At 45.6% G+C, this 23539-nt stretch overlaps 1 protein-coding gene across 1 annotated transcript in view; it reads right to left on the bottom strand.

The window, feature by feature from the left end:
- Nucleotides 1-14336: 14336 nt before the first annotated feature.
- LOC132394658 (butyrophilin subfamily 1 member A1-like) overlaps nt 14337-23539 on the bottom strand; it is an 80564-nt gene continuing 71361 nt past the window's right edge. The window contains exon 8 of the mRNA XM_059971021.1: nt 14337-15024. Coding sequence (XP_059827004.1) covers nt 14492-15024 — 533 coding nt within the window. The 3' untranslated portion in view covers nt 14337-14491. The remainder of the gene's footprint in view (nt 15025-23539) is intronic.

Consider the following 23539-nt stretch of genomic DNA (forward strand, 5'->3'; position numbering starts at 1 on the left):
TGGCACACAGATTTTAAAAATGTCGTTGTGGAAATGCCGTAGGGCCACCAGACACAGTACAAAGAAAGCCTGAGAAATTTATAATATCGGGGATGATACTTTCTCACCCAAGTAAGAGATTGAGGTGATCAGACGGATATTTAACATTACGTATGGATTAAAGGGTGGGGGAAGATAAAGAATGTATGTGGATGCCTTCAGCCAAAGATAAAATGTAAGGCAGGCTTCAATAGATCATGCAGTAAGTTCAGGAAAGAGAATGCAAAACTCGCTGCCACAGGTGTGGTTGAAACTGGCAGCAGAGACCGAATGGGGAAGCCGGATAAACACACGAGGGAATATGGTTCACTGTTCACTGTTCCCCTTGTCTCTACCTACTACCCCACGTGCCTCCATATCCAGCACATCATTACCCCTGTTAGTCTATCGGGGTCATCGACTGTATTGAGTGCTCCTGGTGTGGCTTCTAATAGACTGGGAGAATGCTTTGTCAAGCGCTTCATTCCGCCTGTTGCTAAAAACCCCAGAATATCCCGGTGGCCTCATATTTCAATGGGACTTCCCATTCCCATTCTGACATGTCAGTAAATGGTCTCCTCAACTGCTACAATGAGACCACACTCAAGTTGGAGGAAGAGCACCTCATATTAAACAATCAGACCATAAGACAAAGGAACAGAAGTCGGCCATTCGGCCCATTGAGTCTGCTCCGCCATTTCATCATGAGCTGATCCAATCTCCCCTTTAGTCTCATTCTTCCGCCTTCTCACCATAACCTTTGATGCCCTGACTACACAGATACCTATCAATCTCTGCCTTAAATACACCCAATGACTTGACCTCCACTGCTGCCCGTGGCAACAAATTCCACAGATTCACCACCCTCTGGCTAAAAAATCTTTTCGCATCTCTGTTCTGAATGGGTGCCCTGAAATCCTCAAGTCATGTCCTCTCGTACTAGACTCCCCCACCATGGGAAACAACTTTGCCACATCCACTCTGTCCATGCCTTTCAACATTCGAAATGTTTCTATGAAGTCCCCCCTCATTCTTCTAAACTCCAAGGAGTACAGTCCAAGAGTGGTGAAACGTTCCTCATATGTTAACCCTCTCATTCCCGGAATCATTCTAGTGAATCTTCTCTGAACCCTCTCCAACATCAGCACATCCTTTCTTAAATAAGGAGTCCAAAACTGCACACAGTATTCCAAGTGAGGTCTTACCAGTGCCTTACAGAGCCTCAACATCACATCCCTGCTCCTATACTCTATTCCTCTAGAAATGAATACCAACATTGCATTCGCCTTCTTCACCACCGACTCAACCTGGAGGGTAACCTTAAGGGTATCCTGCACGAGGACTCCCAAGTCCCGTTGCATCTCAGAACTTTGAATTCTCTCCCCATTTAATAGACAATAGACAATAGGTGCAGAAGTAGACCATTCGGCCCTTCGAGCCTGCACCACCATTTTGAGATCATGGCTGATCAATTCCTATCAATACCCGGTTCCTGCCGTGTCCCCATATCCCTTGATTCCCCTATCCATAAGATACCTATCTAGCTCCTTCTTGAAAGCATCCAGAGAATTGGCCTTCACTACCTTCCGAGGCAGTGCATTCCAGACCCCCACAACTCTCTGGGAGAAGAAGTTTTTCCTTAACTCTGTCCTAAATGACCTACCCCTTATTCTCAAACCATGCCCTCTGGTACTGAACTCTCCCAGCATCTGGAACATATTTCCTGCCTCTATCTTGTCCAATCCCTTAATAATCTTAAATGTTTCAATCAGATCCCCTCTCAATCTCCTTAATTCCAGGGTGTACAAGCCCAGTCTCTCTAACCTCTCTGCGTAAGACAGTCCAGACATCCCAGGAATTAACCTCGTGAATCTACGCTGCACTTCCTCTACAGCCAGGATGTCCTTCCTTAACCCTGGAGACCAAAACTGTACACAATACTCCAGGTGTGGTCTCAGCAGGGCCCTGGACAAATGCAAGAGGATTTCCTTGCTCTTGTACTCAATTCCCTTTGCAATTCCACCTGTTTATTTCTTCTACCAAAGTGCATGACCGTACACTTTCCGACATAGTAATTCATTTGCCACTTCTTTGCCCATTCCCCCAATCTATCCAAGTCTCTCTGCAGACTCTCTGTTTCCTCAGCACTACCTGCCCCTCCACCTATCTTTGTATCATCAGCAAACTTTGTCACATCTATTCCATAATCCAAATCGTTGATATACAACGTAAAAAGAAGCTGCCCCAACACGGACTCCTGTGGAACACCACTGGTAACTGGCAGCCAACCAGAATGGGATCCCTTTATTCCCACTCTCTGTTTCCTGCCAATCAACCAACACTCTATCCATATATGTAACCTTCCCATAATTCCATGGGCTCTTATCTTGTTTAGCAGCCTCATGTGTGGCACCTTGTCAAAGGCCTTCTGAAAATCCTGTTACGATCCCCGTAACTGGGTCACTTACCAGCAAAGATAGAGAGGTCCGTTGAAGTCTGATGGTACTATTTTCAACAGTATTTATTGATAAAAATACACAAAATGAATATCAATGCAAACACACACAGATAATATACGTAGTCAATACTAAATTTTAAACGTGGGTATAATAATAATCAATAAGAAATAACTCTATCGTTGTCTAGGGGATAATGTATTGTCTGATGGAAATATAAAAGTATTATATAAAAATATAATTAGATCGTTCAAGCTGCAGTGTTTTGGTTGTTAGAGAGAGAGACGTTTAACTTGCCCGGGTCTTTTATGATGCCGATCCTTTTAGTCAGGGAGTGGGTTTCCCCATAACTGATAAAAGCCGTTCTCCGTGTTGCAAGCCACCAGTCCCCCTTTCTTCAATGGAACTGAACACACGTGGCCTCCGTCGAATGGCTTCCCGATATCACGGGAGCGATAGTGTTTCTTCTGGTGCGTCTGAGGGGCTGTTCCTACAGTCCCTCTTTTATCCTGACTCGCCGGGTAGTAGATGTCAATCAGGTTGGGGTGAAGCAATCTCTCTCTCAACCAGCCCACTTTGCCCGAGGGCTTGCATGTAGCATTGTCCCCAGTCCACAAACGTGGTCTCCAGGTGACAATGGCCTTGTCTCGTAGCTTTTCATCGCAGGGGAACGAGGCATTCCGCATGCCCCTCCCTCATTTCTTGGGCCCCTTTGACCCAACCCAACAGTGATCTGGTGATTCTCACAAAGGAGGGGGCTGCAGGCAAAGCAATCCAAATACTCAACATCCACTGCATCTCCCTTGTCTAGCCTACTTGTAATTTCCTCAAAAAATTGCACTAGGTTTGTCAGGCAGGATTTTCCTTTAAGGAAACTATGCTCAGTTCTGCCTATCTTGTCATATGCCTCCAGGTACTCCGTAACCTCATCCTTGACAATCAACTCCAACAAATTCCCAACCACCAATGCCAAGCTAACAGATCTATAATTTCCTTTTTGCTTCCTTGCCCACTTCTAAAATAGCAGAGTGACATTTGCAATCTTCCAGTCCTCCGGAACCAGGCCAGAATGTATTGAGTTTTGAAAGATCATTGCTAATGCCTGCGCAATCTCCACTGCCACTTCCTTCAGAACACGAGGGTGCATTCCATCTGGTCCGGGAGATTTATCTACCCTTAGACTATTCAGCTTCCTGAGTACTTTCTCTGTCGTAATTGTGACTGTGCATATTTCTCTTCTCTGACACCCTTGAATGTCCGGTACATTGCTGATATCTTCCTCAGTGAAGACTGATGCAAAATACTCGTTCAGTTCCTCCACCATCTCCTTATCTCCCATTACAATTTCTCCAGCATCATTTTCTATTGGTCCTATATCTACTCTCACCTGTCTTTTACTCCTTATATACTTGAAAATGCTTTTAGTATCCTCTTTGATATTATTTGCTGTTATTTGATATTAAATATATTTGATATTATATTCTTTCTGGGCAGCCTTCAGCTTTGTAGCATGACATCGATCAGTCTACACAAGAAATTCTGCAGATGTTGGAAATCCGAAGCAACATATACAAAATGCTGGAGGAACTCAGCACCATCAATTTCTCTAACTTTTGGCAGTTTCTCCTCCTCGTTATCTCTCTTTGCCATTACCTATTCTGTTTCCCCTCTCACCCCTTCTCTTTCACTCAGCTCTCTCTAGTGTAGTGGTTGCCAACCTTTCTAAGCCCAAGATCCCCTACCTCGGCCGTAGTGAAAGGTAAGATTGACTGACTAAATGGTTGAGACACACACATGCGCACTGGGCAGAAAAGACCATAAGTAAAACCCCACAACCCCGGAAACAAACTCTCTTTACAAACTGCATTCCGTAGTGGGAGGATTGCTATATTACAATGATCATAATTAGAAGTACTTATTTTTATAATACTCACATTACAATACCTTTAATTCTGTGTTTCATTATTAAATTTTATTTGAACACAAAAAATAACTGAATAAAAATTGACTGAGCAAACAGGAGGAAATCTGCAGATGCTGGAAATTCAAACAACATCTATAGGGAGAAGCACTGTCGACGTTTCGGGCTGAGACCCTTCATCAGGACTAACCAAAAGGAAAGATAGTAAGAGATTTGAAAGTAGTGGGGGGAGGGGGAAATGCGAAATGATAGGAGAAGACCGGAGGGGGTGGGATGAAGCTAAGAGCTGGAAAGGTGATTGGCGAAAGGGATACAGAGCTGGAGAAGGGAAAGGATCATGGGACGGGAGGTCTCAGGAGAAAGAAAGGAGGGGGAGCACTAGAGGGAGATGGAGAACAGGCAAACAACTACATATGTCAGGGATGGGGTAAGAAGGGGAGGAGGGGCATTAATGGAAGTTAGAGAAGTCAATGTTCATGCCATCAGGTTGGAGGCTACCCAGTTAGTATATAAGGTGTTGTTCCTCCAACCTGAGTGTGGCTTCATCTTGACAGTAGAGGAGGCCATGGATAGACATATCAGAATGGGAATGGGACGTGGAATTAAAATTTGTGGCCACTGGGAGATCCTGCTTTCTCTGGCAGACCGAACGTAGGTATTCAGCGAAACGGTCTCCCAGTCTGTGTTGGGTCTCGCCAATATATTAAAGGCCACACTGGGAGCACCGGACACAGTATACCACACCAGCCGACTCACAGGTGAAGTGTCGCCTCACCTGGAAGGACTGTCTGGGGCCTTGAATGGTGGTGAGGGAGGAAGTGTAAGGGCAGGTGTAGCACTTGTTCTGCTTACAAGGGTAAGTGCCAGGAGGGAGATCGGTGGGAAGGGATGGGGGGGTGGGGAGTGGACAAGGGAGTCGCGTAGGGAATGATCCCTGTGAAAAGCAGAAAGAGGGAGGAGGGAAAAATGTGTTTGGTAGTGGGATCCCATTGGAGGTGGCTGAAGTTACGGAGAATTATACGTTGGACCTGGAGGCTGGTGGGATGGTAGGTGAGGACAAGGGGAAATCTATCCCGAGTGGGGTGGCGGGTGGAAGGGGTGAGGGCAGATGTGTGGGAAATGGGAGAGATGCGTTTGAGAGCAGAGTTGATGGTGGAAGAAGGGAAACCCCTTTGTTTAAAAAAAGGAAGACATCTCCTTCATCCTGGAATGAAAAGCCTCATCCTGAGAGCAGATGCAGCGGAGACGGAGGAATTGTGAGAAGGGGATGGCATTTTTGCAAGAAGCAGGGTGGGAAGAGGAATAGTCCAGGTAGCTGTAAGAGTCTGTAGGCTTATGGTAGATATCAGTAGATAAGCTGTCTCCAGAGATGGAGACAGAAAGATCAAGAACGGGGAGGGAGGTGTCCGAAATGGACCAGGTAAATTTGAGGGCAGGGTGAAAGTTGGAGGCAAAGTTAATGAAGTCAACGAGCTCAGCATGTGTGCAGGAGGCAGCGCCAATGCAGTTGTCAATGTAGCGAAGGAAAAGAGTGGGTGGATACTGGTATAGACTTGGAACATGGACTGTTCCACAAAGCCAACAAAAAGGCAGGCATAACTGGGACCCATACGGGTGCCCATGGCTACACCCTTGGTTTGGAGGAAGTGGGAGGAGCCAAAGGAGAAATTATTGAGAGTAAGAACTAATTCCGCTAGACAGAGGAGAGTGGTGGTAGAGGGGAATTGGTTAGGTCTGGAATCCAAAAAGGAGCGAAGAGCTTTGAGACCTTCCTGGTTGGGGATGGAGATATATAGGAACTAGACGTTCATGGTGAAAATAAGGTGGTGGGGGCCAGGGAACTTAAAATCACTGAAAAAATTCAAAGCGTGAGAAGTGTCATGAACATGTGGGAAGAGATTGAACAAGGGGGGATAAGACAGTGTCAAGGTATGCAGAAATGAGTTTGGTGGGGCAGGAGGAAGCTGAGACAATAGGTCTACCTGAACAGGCAGGTTTGTGGATCTTGGGAAGGAGGTAGAAATGGGAAGTGCGGGGTGTGGGAACTATAAGGGTGGTGGCAGTGGATGGGAGATCCCCAGAATTGATAAGGTTGGTAAAAATTGACTGTTGCACACAGTGAGATGACTGGGGCTGAATACTTTCTGCTAGTTCCCTGAGATTTGACTCTTAACTGCAGACAGCCAGTCTGAGACGGCCTGTGAGGTGTCTGTCAGTAAGACACCTACGTACTTAGATTTCATGATGTTCATCTGTTGCAACACAGCGCCCTCGCAAACCTCCTGACAGACTGAATATTTGAATGGACAGTTTCCTTTGTTGGACTGAATGTTGAACCTGCCACGGTTTTCAGGTGTTTTGATTGGTAAACCGTTACTGAGACACTAGTATAAGTTTCTGTGGTTCGCAAGATCATTGCACCACTGTTTTTTGTTTCCCAGTTATTTACATCTGGGGAATTTTGGAAATTACAGGAGAAGTGTTGTAAAGTTAGCATTACAAAGATAATACAAATTAGCATAATGGTAATATAGCAATACTCCCGCTACGTAAAGGTATTTGTAAAGAGAGGTTGCTTCCGGGTTGCAGTTTTACTTCCGGTCATTTCGAGTCCGGGTCATGGTAGGACTACACACACATGCGCACTGGACAGAAAGAACGGAACTAAAACCCCGCAACCCGGAAACAATCACTCTTTACATAAAAAGCTTTCCGTAGTGGAAGTATTGCTGTTTTACTATTATCCTAATTAGTATTACTTATTTTTATAATGCTCACATTACAACGGTATTGTGTATTTATTTTTCAATTTTTTCCGGATCTACTGGGAGGAAATTTAGTGTATTGCAGTACCGCTTTCAACCAGAGGGTGGGGATGGCGAGCGGCCCAAAGGTCAGTTTCACGGTGCAGGATCGCCACCTGCTGCTGGAACCCGGTACTGCAGGAGGAGCGGAAACAAAATGTAATGGCTGGGAACCGGCACTGGAATTTATTGTGGCAAACACGAGGAAATCTGCAGATGCTGGAAATTCAAACAACACACAAAATGCTGGTGGAACACAACAGGCCAGGCAGCATCTATAAGGAGAAGCTCTGTCGACGTTTTGAGCCGGGACAGAAGGGTCCTGACGAAGGGTCTCTGCCCGAAACGTCGACAGTGCTTCTTGTTATAGATGCTGCCTGGTCTGCTGTGTTCCGTCAAGAGTTTCTTGTGTCTGGAGCGTGGGCGTCGGCAGCAGGAACAACATTTACTGCCCATCGACTGCCCTTGAGAAGGTCGAATCGAGAAACTTCAGCTGACATTTTTTAAGTTAACGATAATTTTCAACCTATTATAGACAAAACCAAAAAAAAAGTTTAAACCAGTGGCTTCAAAAGGGACTTTGAAAGGCCAGGTTTTGCTTTGTAAAGCAGAAGGTCTTTCCAGGTTTACATATATAACTCTCCCCTTAAACGTTGATTAAAAAATCTGTAAATTGACAGACACCATGTTGTTTAACTTTTTATGCAAAAACAAAGTTCATTATATAAAAAATATCTGCTGTCATGAATAGTTATGACGGGGGGGGGGGTCTAAATTTTCTAGATTTTGACAATCTTAATAATACTTTCAAAATTAATTGGATGAAACAATTTTTACATAATCCCACTCCTATATGGAATTGTTTTCCTTTTTTCTTTTCTCAGGTTGGGATATTGAATTTTTTTTCTTTTATGTAATTACAAAATAGACAAAGTTCCTCTCCATTTATCTCAGTTTCATAAACAGATGCTTTTATCTTGGTCTTTCATTTACAAACACAATTTTTCTCCACATAGTTACTTTATCTGGAATAACCACAACATAACATAAGAATAAATCTTTGCTTTATAGAGATTGGTTTGATAATAATATTTTGTTAGTTAAACAGTTATTTAATTCAAGCATTACTTTATTGAGTTATACTGAGTTTATATCCACCTTTGAATTTCCTGTGACTCCAAAAGAATTTGCTGTTGTTGTGGATGCAATTCCCTCTGGTGTAATTATGTTGTTTAGAAATACATCATATTGGGTTGTTGAATTACCCAACTTGGATCCATCCAGTACAGCTGTAGGAAAGATTTGTTTTCATCCATCATTTTAAAAAAATATTAAAGGTATTAGAAGTTTGTTTAAAAAATTACTTCTATTCCTATGGCTTTTGGAATAGTCGCTTGGGGAATCTGAGGTGGAGGAGTATTTGGGACCTATTTAATAAATTTTTATTGAGGAATAAAATTAATGAAATTTCATTTAAAATTATACATAGATATTATCCAACCAATGTATATTTGATGGGGTTTAATTCTGATATTGAAACTAACTGTTCTTGTTGTTAGTTATATCCAGAGGATCTATTTAATCTGTTTTGGGATTGTGAATGAGTTAAAACATTTTGGGTTGATGTTTGTCAATTTATAGATCAATATATTAATGTGGATTTTACTTTTTGTTTTGAAAATGTCTAATTTGGGTTTACTAATAATAGCAAATCTCATAGGGATCATTTCTTTATCATAAATCTTCTGTTAATTTACAGCAAATTTAATATCCATAAATGCAAGTACATCAATAAGAAACCTTCATTTATATTTTTTACATCAGACTTCAAACTATACATTAATACTGTGAAAACTTCCCATAAGCAGAAAGCTGTAAAGACTGTACAAATCTGTCAATGTTTCGGATTATCTTTGTAAATGTTTCTGTTTTGTGACTCCTTTTAGATATAGTTCCTTCTGTCCAACAGTATTTAGAGTGGATTTTCTTGTTTATTTGAAGTTAATAGTTATATATTTGTTGCTGCTTATGTGTGATTTCCTGGCTTTGTTAGCATATGTTTAGTGTTTCTGTTTTTATTTGTGTTCAATAAAAATAAAAAGAATAAAAAAGTTAATGAGCAGTTACAACATTTAGTTCCTATCTTACCACCACCCTTACAAAGCATTCCACGCACTCTCCACTCTCTGTGTAAAAATCTACCTCTGACAACCCCCCCCCCCCCCCGTACTTTCCTCCAATCTCTTAACATTCTGCCCCCTCGTGTTAACTATTGCTGCCCCGGGAAATACTTCCTCTGCATGAACACCCTCTGTGTGAAAATTCCTGTTAAATCCTTTCCTTCTCACTTTATATTGATTAGTTCTTGATTCCCCAGTTTGGGGAAAAATGGGTCCGGCTAATTAAAACTGTCACAAGAGTTCAAAGCTTATCACCAACGACTCAGGATGCAACTTGAAATATAAAGTAAATCCAGACTTAAACACTAGCATCAGTGACGGTGACATTTTTACAGGATTGTTGTAAAAACCCATCCAATTCAGGTGGCACGGTAGCCCAGCAGTTAGTGTAACGCCCAGGGTCAATTCCCGCTGCTGTCTTTAAGTTTGCAACTTCTTCCTGTGACTGCGTGATTTTCCTCCAGATGCTCCGGTTTCCTCCCCCATTCCGAAGATGTATAGGCTGGGGTTAGTAAGTTTTGGGCATGCTGCGTTGGTACCAGAAGTGTGTCCGCATTTGTGGCCAGCGCCCTGGACAATCCTCAGACTGTGTTGGTGATTGACGCACAACGACCCATTTCACTGTGTGTTTCGATGTACGTGTGACAAGCAAAGCGAATTGTTAACTTTAAGTTCACGACTGATGCTGAGTGGAGGACATCAGCCTTCCTTACCCCCTCTGGACTGGACGTGACTTCAGATTCTTGTCAATGTGGTCGTCCCCGAGATTCCCCGCTGAGCTGATCGTCAAGTCACTCGGCCCAGGGGAGACAAAGTGACCAGGCAGCAGAGTGATCACCCTGGGGTACAACAGGAAAAGGCTTCGAAAAGAAACCTGGTTGGCAGCTGACTTGAAACTGGCTGTCAAAGAGTGGCTATTATAGTTTCAAAGGATGTCAAGATTATGAATGAGAAGGCAACGGGATAGAATTACAGTCGTGTGTGATTAGACCTGACCCACACAAGAAGCTGTAATGATGTAAGACAGGAGTTCCCAGTGTGGGTCAAGAATTAGAATCAGAATCAGGTTTATTATCACTGATTTATGTTGAGAAAATTGGTTTGCGGCTGCAGGACAGTGCAGTCAATAATTTTACTACATGTTACATGGTGCAAACTCGTCTGGTACAGTTGCTGGTCAGTTCAGAAATCTGATGGCAGAAAGAACAAGGTGTTTCTAAAACGCTGAGTGTGTGTCTTCAGGCTCCTGTACCTCTCCCTGATGGGATCGGTGAGAAGAGGGCAGTCCTGGATGCTGAGGATCAAAAAAACGCATTGTGGATTTTCCAGTCCTCTGGGACCAGGCCAGGATCAAGTGACACTTGAAAGATCATGACCAATGCACACAAAATGCTGGAGGTAATTCAGCGGGCCAGGCAGTGTCAGTGGAGGGAAACAGACTGTTCAGAGGAAGTGTTTTCAGCAGCATCACAGACACAGACAACGGCAGAAGACTTAAATTCTACAAAAATTATACAAAGCAGTGAAGAAAGTGTGCTGGAAAGGATGAGGGGAGAGTGAACGGAGGAGTTTCACATCATGAACGGTTTAACAGAGGATAGATTCCAGTAGAAGATAAGGCAGTAAGTGGTTTAATGGGGGAAGATGGTGGAGGAGAAAGAAATGGTTTCTGCATCTGTAGATCTCGGTCGGATGGAAATTCATTCAGCTGTAACAGTCGAGGGGATCTGATACGTTAATACTTGTGGAAAGGAAAAGGTGGTGGGGGAGAGGCTGGGGACCGTAAGTGAGTAATCCACAGCTTCCCGATTGGGTGGGAGAGACGGTTGTCTCTCACCGCACTCCCGGACAGTGTTCCTGTCTCAGTTGGAAATGCTCGTTGTCACACTGGAATTCATGGGACCTTCTCCTGAAGCCCATCACCCCTCCTGGGGCAGAGTCCACCCACAGCAGCTCACCAGGGTCCTTGGTCCTAGGAGTCTTTCATGTTGTTCCTCGATGCAGCCCATCTTCGACGATCCTTCCTCTCCCAGTGATGAGCTTCTGCTGGTGTTCCTGTAGCTCTGGGATTTTACAGAATGGGGTTGCTTTCCCCCTGCCCAACCCTCCTCCTTTTGCAGCCAGGCTGGGGACTGTCCATGGTGGTACCTGCGATCTTTCTGTGCATAACTTGGCCTCAGGTGTCGGCTGCACTACGAGAGGACTTGGTCGACTGCTGAAGCTACGAGAGAAATGAAAGCCGGGCAGCGTCACTAAATATCATCAACAGGTAAAAGCCCAGAAACCAGTCGTGTGGCCTTAAATGCCACGACATTGAACCCGGAGACTACCTGGTGGTGTGGACATTTAAAAGAAAGAACTGTTTGCAACTTCGATTTGAAGGACCATTTCAGGTTTTGCTGGTCACTAACACAGCCATCAAGGTCAGAGACAGTCCATCGTGGATTCACACCTCTCACTGTAAGACGGTTTCTAACCATGGTGGTTGGATTAGATCGTGTCCTTTCCCTGCCACAAACACTCAAGCTGCTGGGTGTGTATGGCTGTCCCAGCACATGTAGAAATGGATGTGTCCTTCACTGAAACAGAGATGAACTGTTACTTTAATTGGTCCAAGCCCTCAGCCCCGGGTATTTCTGGTACAATGATGGTGGGACCCCCTTCATCCCCTTACCCCTTTATACAGCCCCCTGCTGTACTCACTGTACACCCATGATTGTGTAGCCAAGTTTCCATCAAACTCAATATATAAGTTTGCTGATGACACCACAATTGTAGGCCGTATCTTGGGTAATGTTGAGTCTGAGTACAGAGAGGAAACTATGAACCTGGTGGCATGGTGCGAAGACAATAACCTATCCCTCAACGTCAGCAAGACGAAGGAATTGGTTGTTGACTTCAGAAGGAGTAGCGGACCGCACGACTCCATCTATATCGGTGGTGTACAGGTGGAACAAGTCAAAAGTTTTAATTTCTCGGGGTGAATATCACAAATGACCTGATGGTCTAACCAAGCAGAGTTCACTGCCCAGGAGGCCCACCAGCACCTTTACTTCCTGAGAAAGCTGAAGAAATTTGGCCTCTCCCCTAAAATCCTCACTAATTTTTATAGGTGCACCATAGAAAGCATTCATCTAGGGTGCATCACAACCTGGTATGGAAGTTGTCCTGTCCAAGACCGGAAGAAGCTGCAGAAGATCGTGAACACAGCCCAGCACATCACACAAACCAATCTTCCATCCTTGGACTCACTTTACACCGCACACTGTCGGAGCAGTGCTGCCAGGATAATCAAGGACACGATCCACCCAGCGAACACACTTCTTGTCCCACTTCCCTCCGGGAGGAGGTTCAGGAGCATGAAGATACATATGGCCAGATTTGGGAACAGCTTCTTTCCAACTGTGATAAGACTGCTGAACGGATCCTGACCCGGATCTGGTCCGTACCTTCCAAATATCCGGACCTCTCTTGCACTACCTTACTTCCCCTTTTCTAATTATGATTTATAATTTAAATTTTTATTATATTTACTTTGATTTGTAGTTCAGGGAGCGTGAAGTGCAGAATCAAATATCACTGTGATGATTGTACGCTCTAGTATCAATTGTTGGGTGACAATAAAGTAAAAGTAAAGTATCGGATGGCCAGAATGTCACTGGGGATATGGGAAGTAAATTTTGAAACAACCGGTGTTTCAGAGGATGGTATATTCCTCTGTAAGACAATAACCCCAGGGTAAAAAGGACAGTGTTGCCCCTGGAGAATGTTACACCTGCCTAGGAAGCCGGTAAACCAGCACAGGAACTGATTAACATGACATCAGCAATGGAAAAGTTAGTAAATTAAACTGCATATGCTCTCGATCCAAGCCAATAAGCAATATCTAAATTGTCGGCAGAATTGGTGCCGGTCCATACAGTGACATTGCAAATCCAAACGGCTTTGGACTGTGTTTTATCCGAGCAAGGAACCACATGTGCCCAGACTGGACAAGAATGTTGCACCTACATATGAGATGAATCAGGACAACAGAACTCAATTCACAGATCACATCCTGGAGGGCACCAGGAAGCTGAAGGAAATAGGAACCCAATTCCACAATGATAATCCCACAGGAAGCTTGTGGCCCTGTTCCAATCCCATTTGTTTTTCCGGTTTTGATTTTATATATATATAAAACATGTACTTATAACATATTACATACATGTTGAGAGGATCGGAGTTGGGGACACTGATGATTTTGTAATTTTTTTAATAGATACTATAAACAGCCCATTTATTTTTTTATATATTTTTTCTCCTTCCTTCTTCTTTTTCTTAATAGTTAGTTTAGTTTTTCTTAGGGTATTAATATTTTTTATCTTTTTCTTCCCAACATGTATTACTTTTTTTTTGTCTCGTTTATATGATATTTGTATCATTCATGATTTGGGAAGACAACTATAATGTACTTATTGCTTATGTATCCATTTATGTTCATTTTAATTTTGTAAATTTGTAACCCCATTATCTATGTACTAATCTTATCATGTTGATATTAATAAAAAGATTGAAAAAGGAAGCTTGTGGTCATTTTCTTTCCCACCCTCTCCTTCTTCCCGTTCCCCACACACTCCTCTCCACCTCCTTCCCTTTATTCCAGTCTCCACAGCCCTCTCCAAGCAGATTCCATCATCTTTGTCTCTCCCACCTCTCCCCTCCCAGCTTCTGACACATTTCCACACTCCACCCCTCCCTCATCCGGATCAGCTGTCAGCTTTTACTCCCCCTTCCTTCCACCTTTCTGCACCTTCGGCACTTTGTGTGTTACCACCGGCGCCTGTCCCGTCCCTAAGATTCACCCTGACCTCCCTCTCCCAGTCAGCACCACCACCACTTGCCCCAGTTACCCTGTCAGTCCCGGTGGATTTACCACCCGGGGGAGCCGGGGAGCTCAGGACCCGCCGCCCGCGGCTGCTGCTGAATCCGCAGTGTTTCTGTTCCGTTGACGGACGCGGTGAACGAGTTAAAATTAATGGATCGATAATTCTCACATCGTGTTTATTTCACTCTCTGCACATTTATATTTACACTGACTGACTCCTGACACCGGTCCCGGACCCGACCCGTTTACAGACCCGGAGCAGAACCGGAGCAGATTCTCAGCCACTCGTTTTTATATCCAGTCCAGAAGAAAGGATAAAGTTTCTCCGTGAATTTATTCCCGGTGAAGGTGTGGAGATGGGACTTGGTCTCCGCGTTGTAAAATGAAACTGTCCCGGACTCGTAACTGAGATAAACTCCCACCCTCCCGGGGATGGGATCGGCAGGGAGACGGAGAGCAGGGGAGGTGTAAACCCACATCTCGTCATAAAACCGCTCGATGGTCCAGAATCCGTTCTCCGGACTCAGTGTGACCCCTCTCTTCCTCTCCACAGACTCTGCGGCGACTCCCAGACTCCAGCGCCGATTCCCCGTCACCTCCGCCTCCCAGTAATGTCCCCCCGATGTGAATCCCTCCGATCCCAGCACACAAGCCCAGACTGTGAACCTCTTCCCGGTGTCAGGGAGATTCCTCCGGGTCTCGGTCAGTTTCACACTCTTCCGATCCTCAGACACCTCGAGCCGCGGATGCGCCGTTTCCACATCCAGGGTGACAGAGACTGGGGGCAGAAGCAGAGAATTAGAGAGTCCCCGGGATCGGGGGAGACTCGGGCAGCGCGGCCCCGGGATCGGGGGGAGACTCGGGCAGCGCGGCCCCGGGGATCGGGGGGGAGACTCGGGCAGCGCGGCCCCGGGGATCGGGGGGGAGACTCGGGCAGCGCGGCCCCGGGACCGGGGGAGACTCGGGCAGCGCGGCCCCCGGGATCGGGGGGAGACTCGGGCAGCGCGGCCCCGGTTACCGGGGGGGAGACTCGGGCAGCGCGGCCCCGGGACCGGGGGGAGACTCGGGCAGCGCGGCCCCCGGGATCGGGGGGAGACTCGGGCAGCGCAGCCCCGGTTACCGGGGGGGAGACTCGGGCAGCGCGGCCCCGGGACCGGGGGGAGACTCGGGCAGCGCGGCCCCCGGGGATCGGGGGGAGACTCGGGCAGCGCGGCCCCGGGATCGGGGGAGACTCGGGCAGCGCGGTCCCGGGATCGGGGGGAGACTCGGGCAGCGCGGCCCCGGGACCGGGGGGAGACTCGGGCAGCGCGGCCCCCGGGGATCGGGGGGAGACTCGGGCAGCGCGGCCCCGGGATCGGGGGAGACTCGGGCAGCGCGGCCCCGGGGATCGGGGGAGACTCGGGCAGCGCGGCCCCGGTGATCGGGGGGCCGACCGGACCCTTTCCCGGGGTTTAACCCAAACGCAGCGGATGGACAACCGGCATCTTCCCGAGGTTTTTCACCGGGATAGTGAGCGGAGGTTTTTAGATCAACACACTGACATTGTGGAGGATCTCAGCGGGTCAAGCAGCGTGTGTGGAGGGAGATACAGCTATGCTATTTCACCTTGGGGCCTTCCAGGGTTTGGGGTTCAGTTGTGGCACCGTCTGTAAGGAGGGTCTCTGTTCACCCCACGACTGCAGGGGTTTTGTCCGGGTGCTGGTTAGTGGGTTAACTGGTCATTGTAAATTGTTCTGTGATTAGGCTGGTGTTAAACAGCTCGGTTGCTGGGTGTGTGACTTGCTGAGCTGAAAGGGCCCATTTCACACTGTATCTGAAAATTAATAATTAAATAACTCGCTTCACTGTCCACTACACCACTGATTTTAGAGTCCTCCACAAACCTAATAAACACGTCACCTACATTCTCTCCAGATCATTCATATGGATGATGAAAAACAGTGGACCCAGCACCGATCCCTGCAGAACAACCACTGGTCACAGGACTCCACCCAGACAACTCTGCATCCAATGGGCCAGATCGTAGTGTAGCCCATGTGATCCAACTCTCTGGAATAGTCGACCATGAAGTACCTTGTCAAATCCCTTGTTAAAGTCCATGTAGACAATGTCTACTGCACTTCCATCATCTCCGTCCATGCAGAAAGCCAAGCTGGATGTCCCTGATCAGTCCTCACCTTTCCAGATGAATGTAGATCCTGTCTCTCAGAATCCCCTCCATTAATGTACCCACCACTGACGTTAGGGGTAAGTTTTCTACACAGCGAGTGGTGAGTGCGTGGAATAGGCTGCAGGTGATGGTGGTAGAGTTGGATAGGATACGGTCTTTTAAGAGACTCCTGCATAGGTACATGGAGCTTGGAAGAAGAGAGGACTATGGGTAATCCTAGGTAATTTCTAAAGTAAGTCCATGTTCCGCACTGCATTGTGGGCTGAATGGCCTGTATTGTGCAGTAAGTTTTATTTGTTTCTATGTTTCTATAAAAGCCAAGCTGGGTATCTCTGATTAGTCATTGTCTTTCCAGATGAATGTAGATCCTGTCTCTCAGAATCCCCTCCATTAATGTTCCCTCCCCTGACGTTAGGTTCACCGGTCTGTACTTCCCAGGCTTTTCCCTACAGTCGATCTTCTATAAATCTTCAACATTAGTCTCCCTCCGGTCTTCTGGCCCCTCACCCGGAGCTATCAATGACTCACATATCTCCAAATGGGCCCCACACTCTCCTCCTGAGCTTCCCACAATGTCCTGGGATACACTTGATGAGGACCTGGGGATTTATCGACCTTTCTGCATCTTAGGACCTGCAGCACATTTGCTTCTGTAAGGTGGTAGAAGATGAGGTTGATCATCTTCTGTAACAGGGGGGAATTGAGGACCCTGTGGAATTGGCACAGAAGAGGAGTTGAGGCCTGGGACAGGGAAATGATGACAGGGAAGGTTTAGAAGGATACGGGCCAAATACAGGTAAATGGGCTGAGGGGTGATCTGACAGAAATAGATACGATGATGAGGGGCTTAGATTGAGCAGATGGTTGAAATCTTCTCCCCACAGGAGTGGGATCAAATACAAGAGGTCACATGTCTGAGGTGGAGGAAGGAGTTTAAAGGTGAGTTTACTTGAAGAGTGAGTGGTTGATGTTGGAACTTGCTGGCAGAGGAGGTGATGGAATCAGATACAATCACTGTGTTTTGGAGACACACAGACTGACCTAATGCCGGCCAATGGGATGAGTATATATGGGTAAATAGGTCAGCACAGAGTTGATGGGTTGAAGTGCCTGTTTCTGTGCTGTATGACAATGACTCTGTGACTTCAACTGAACTGAATGACTGAGACCCCACAGCCCTGCGGTGCAGAAAATTCCACAAATAAACATCCTTGGTATCGTATTCCAGCCATTCCTGCTTTGCCGTCATCCCTGCCAGTATTCTTTTCCAATGAATTCTGGCCAGCTCCTATCTCTGCCTCTGTAATTCCCTTTATTCCACTGTAATACCGATACATCTGCCTTCTGCTTCTCCTTCTGAAATTTCAGTGTGAATCCGATCATATTATGATCACTTTCCCTGAAGGGTTCTTTTACCTTAAGCTTTCTAATCAATTCCAATTCATTTCACCATTCGTGAATAGCTGATCCCAGAGTGGGCTCAACTACAAACTGCTCTAAAAAGCCATCTCTCAGACTTTGTAGAAATCCCTCTCTTGGAATCTGATTTTCCCAATCTATCCACATATTGAAAACCCAGCTTGTATCATTGCCCTTTTGGGATACACCTTCTATCTCTTGTTGTAGTTTGCAACCACTTGCTACTGTTTGGGGTTTGTATACAACTCCCATCAGGGTCTTTTCACCCATGCCATTCCAAAGCTCTGTCCACAATTATTCAACACCTTCCGATCTGATGTCCTCTTCTTCTAATGATTTGATTTCATATTTTTTTACTAACAGAGCCACGGAGCCCCCTCTGCCTTCCTGCCTGTCCTTTTGGTACAATCTGCATCCTTGGATAATGTCAAAACTATAATCTTCTTTCAACCACGATCAGCGATGCCTACAACATGATACTTGCCAATCTGTAACTGTCCTACAAGTTCATTTACCTTATTCCGTACACTGCACACATTCAAATGTAACACCTTCAGTCCTGTATTCAACCTTTTTGATTTTGTCCACCTTTGCATTACAACTCACCCTGTTGACTGCAATTTTCCCCGATCATCAGCCTCTCCTTGTCCGGAGTCTCACTACACACTGCCTCTGTTTGTAAACCAACTACCTCCTCCTCAGCACGATCACTCCGGTTCCCATCACCCTGCAAATTAGTTTAATATGCCACCCTCCAGGCATATGGCACCAACACTGTGACAAATGAGGAGACAAAGATGACCGTCAATGGCGCAGAAATCTCTTCCCTCACTTCCCAGAGTAGCCTGTGGTATTGACTGTGGTTTTATCTATCCTAATACTTTACTAAACAACCAGCACATCCTCTTTCTGAATGTCGACGTTCTAGCGTATCAGCCTGTTTTGTGCTCTTCTCTTAAAAATCATAATCTCTCTCTCTCTCTCAGTAGTTAATATTGAAGCAAAGTCTTCATTATAGACCTTTCCAACCTCCTCTGTCACCAGGCATGTTTCCACTTCTATCCTTGATCGGTCCTACCCTCACTCTAGTCATCCTCCTGTTCTGCACCTATGTGTACAATGCCTTGGGGTTTTGCTTAATCCGACTCACCATGGCCTTCTCGTGTCTTCTAACTCTCCCCAGTCCAGTTCTCAGCTCCTTCCTGGCTACCTTGTAACTCTCGAGAAGCCCGTCTGATCTTTGCTTCCCTAAACTGGAAGTAAACTTCCTGCTTCCTCTTGCCCTGATGTTCCACATGTCCTGTCAACCATGGTTTCCTCACCCTCCCACCCTTTCACTGTCTCAGTGGGACAAACCTGTCCATGAACCCCTGCAAGTGCTCCCTAAACAAACACCATATCTACATTGTCCATTTCCCTATGTACCACCATTCCCAGTCGACAATCCCAAGTTCCCACCTAATAGCATCATAACTCACCATCCTCCAGTTACATTGGCTGCTCAAATCCCTGTCTGAGGCTATGGGAAAAGTGATCTGCTGGATCAACTTCATGGCTTATTTTAGCCCTCCTGATTTCCTCTCAAGTGTTTGTTTGTATTTCTTATACTCAAGTACCTCATTTGTTCTTCGCTGCCTACATTTGCGATGCACCTGCTCCATCCTGTTAACCAGAGCCTCATTTCACCCCCGCAAAAAAGGTTTCCTAAACCTTTTAAACATGTCTTTTATTCTTGCAGGAACATACAATTTCTGTACTCTCAAAATTTTTGAAGGCTTCCCACTTATCTGATCCTTTCTGATGCCATCAAATTGGCCTTTTACCAGTATAGAATCTCAGTCTGAGGGTTAGACTTGTCCTTCTCCGTAATTAATGGAATTATGATCTTCTTCTTCTTCTTCATGTGCCTTGTGGGTTACACGCTTGGGCCATCATGGCTCTCCACTTCGAACGATCCCTCGCAGCGTCAATGATATCTCACACACTTAGATCTGTTAGTTCTTTCACAGTGTCCATATATTTTCTTCTTTGCCTTCCTCTCACCCCACGCACCCTCAAACGCTTCTCCCTCCTGCCGTCTGGGAAAGGGTACCGAAGCATTCGGGCTCTCACGACCAGACTGTGCAACAGTTTCTTCCCCCAAGCCATCAGACCCCTCAATACCCAGAGTCCAGACTGACATCTACATCATCTATTATTATATTGAAATTTGTCCTCTACTGTGCCTATTGTCTTGTTGATTAATTAATTATTGTACTGCCCTGCCCTGTTTTGTGCACTTTATGTAGTCCTGCTTAGATCTGTAGTCTGGTGTAGTTTTTGTGTTGTTTTACGTAGTCTAGTGTAGTTTTGTGTTCTTTCATGTAGCACCAGGGTCCTGGAGGAACGTTGTTTCGTTTTTTACTGTGTACTGTACCAGCAGTTTATGGTCAAAATGACAATAAAAAGTGACTTGACTCTTCTGCATTTCCCAGGCATACAGCCTTGTAATGGAAGGCATTCTATTTCTCCCTTTCTGATGACATGGCCCAGGAATTAAAGTTCCTCTCATTTACTGTGCTCATTAAAGACCTTTTTGTATGGGCATGTTGGAGTACCGTCTCATTAGTTACCCTAACTCTATATGATATTTTCAACATTCTTCTAAGAAACCACATTTCTGTTGCTTCTAAGTTTCTTTGGAGTTCTGGTGTTCTAGTCCATGTTTCGGAAGCATACAGCAAGATTGACCAGATGTCACATTTTAGTAGCCTCAGCCTTCTTGTCATAGAAATGTGTCTGTTGGTAAAAATGGGTTTCAGTTTCTGGAAGTTGGTTTTGGCAATGGCAATTCCTTTTATTTCTACTTTACTTCTAGCGTCTTGTGATATAAAGCTACCAAGGTAATTAAAGCCGGTCTTTTGTTCAATCTCTTGGTTACTGATGTACAATTGGCAGTTGGGAGTATCCTGCTGTTTCAATATTACCATACATTTGTTTGTTTTACAGTTGATGGTTAGACCAAAATCTGCACTTGTTTGTACTACTTTGTCCAGGAGGATTTGTAGGTCTTCTGCAGCACTTGCTGTGAGGGTGGTATCGTCTGCATATCTTATATTGTTGATGTTAAAAACCTCCGATTTTTATCCCATCCAGGTCCTCTATTTCTCTGAGAATCATTTCACTATAGATATTAAATAATTCCGGTAAGGCAACGCATCCCTGTCTAATTCCTCTTCGAATTTTAGTCCAGCTGCTTATACTATCATCACATTTTACCGCCGTCATTTGATTCCAATATAAATTTTGAAGCAGTTGTTGGTCCCTTCTGTCAATGTTTAGTGAGAATTTGAAATAATTTTTCGTGTTAAACTTTGTCAAATGACATTATTTTGATATTCAATTCAAGTCAAGTCAACTTGCATTGTCATTTCGACCATAACTGCTGGTACAGTGCATAGTATAAATGAGACAACGTTTTTCAGGACCATGGTGTTACATGACACAGTACAAAAAACTAGACTGAACTACGTAACAAAAAAAAACACAGAGAAAGCTATACTAGACTACAGACCGACACAGGACTGCATAAAGTGCACAAAAAGAGCATTACAATAAATAATAAACAGGACAGTAGGGCAAGGTGTCAGTCCAGGCTTCAGAAATTGAGGAGTCTGATAGCTTGGGGGAAGAAACTGTTACATAGTCTGGTCGTGAGAGCCCGAATGCTTCGGAGTCTTTTCCCAGACGGCAGGAGGGAGAAGAGATTGTATGAGGGGTGCATGGGGTCCTTCATAATGCTGTTTCCTTTGCAGATGCAGTGTGTAGTGTAAATGTCCGTGATGGCAGGAAGAGAGACCCCAATGATCTTCTCAGCTGACCTCACTATCTGCTGCAGGGTCTTGCGATCCGAGATGGTGCAATTTCCGAACCAGGCAGTGATTCAGTTGCTCAGGATGCTCTCAATACAACCCGTGTAGAATGTGATGAGGATGGGAGGTGGGAGATGGACTATCCTCAGCCTTCGCAAAACTTGCCCTTTCTGAAAGCATTCGTAGTATGAAAATTGCGTTCCTAGTTCCTCTATCCTCAACAAACTCATATTGCAGTTTAGAAGTTTCTGGCCTTAACTTGTTTTTAATTCGACTCAGAACAAAATCTTTATTCTGTGACTCATAAGACTGATTGTTCTGTAATTTTCACAATCAATAGTTCCAGGAATTTTTGGCAGAGTTATAAATACTGATTTTAAGAGATCGTCAGGCAATACACCAGACTCATATATGCCATTAAACAGTTCAAAAAGAATATCTATGCCCAGATCTTCTAGGGCTTGTATCATTTCCACTGAAATTTCATCAGGTCCAGTGGCTTTACCATGTTTCATACTTTTCATTGCTTTAGTTATTTCTTCTTTGGTAATAGCTGGGCCAGAATTAGGGTGTTTAATATCTGGGGGTTCCCCTCTATTATCTTCAGAAAGCTGCTCTAGATACTGAATCCACCTCTCACATACTTTAGTAAACACAAAGTACACTGCAGATACTGTGGTCAAGTCAACACGTACAACACGCTGGAGGAACTCAGCAGGTCGGGGAGCATCCGTGGAAACGAGCAGTCAACGTTTCGGGCCGAGACCCTTCGGCAGGGCTGAAGAGGGAGGGGGCAGGGGCCCTATAAAGGAGGTGGGGGGGGAGGGTGGGAAGGAGAAGGCTGGTAGGTGCCAGGTGAAAAACCAATCAGAGGAAAGATCAAGGGGTGGGGGAGGGGAAGCAGGGAGGAGATAGGCAGGAGAGGTGAAGGAGGAATGTAAGGGGAAAGCACTATGGGTAGTAGAGGAAGGCAGAATCAGGAGAGAGGTGATAGGCAATTGGAGGAGGAGGCAGAGTGAAACTGGGATGGGGGAAGGGAGGGCGAGGGAATTACCAGAAGTTGGAGAATTGCATGTTCATACCAGGGACTGGAAACTACCCAGACGGTATATGAGGTGTTGCTCCTCCAACCTGAGTTTGGCCTCATCATGGCAGTAGAGGAGGCCATGTATGGACATATCCGAATGGGAATGTGAAGCAGAGTTGAAGTGGGTGGGAACCGGGAGGTCCTGTCTGTTGTGGCGGACGGAGCGGAGGTGTTCGACGAAGCGGTCCCCCAATCTGCGTCGGGTCTCGCTGATGTAGAGGAGGCCACACCGGGAGCACCGGATGCAATAGACGACCCCAACAGACTCACGAGTGAAGTGTTGCCTCACCTGGAAGGGCTGTTTGGGGCCCTGAATGGTGGCGAGAGAGGAGGTGTAGGGTCAGGTGTAGCCCTTACACTTCCAGGGATAAGTACCAGGTGGGAGATCTGTGGGGAGGGACGTGTGGACCAGGCAGTCGTGGAGGGAATGATCCCTGCAAAAAGCAGAGAGGGGTAGAGAGGGAAAGATATGCTTAGTGGTGGGGTCCTGTTGAAGGTCCCTTTCTAGACCTCTTGGTCTGCATCTCTGGAGACAGACTGTCCATTGACATCTTCTATAAACCCACTGACTCTCATAACTACCTCAACTATACCTCTTCCCACCCTGTCAAATGTAAAAATGCTATTCTCTATTCCCAGTTCCTCCGTCTCCGCCGCATCTTTTCCCAGGATGAGTCTTTCCATTCCAGGACATCTCAAATGTCCTCTTTCGTTAAGAATCATGGTTTCCCTTCTGCCATCATCAATGATGCCCTCACCTGCACCT

The sequence above is a fragment of the Hypanus sabinus genome, chromosome 5 (assembly GCF_030144855.1).
Source record: "Hypanus sabinus isolate sHypSab1 chromosome 5, sHypSab1.hap1, whole genome shotgun sequence".
Lineage (NCBI taxonomy): Eukaryota > Metazoa > Chordata > Chondrichthyes > Myliobatiformes > Dasyatidae > Hypanus > Hypanus sabinus.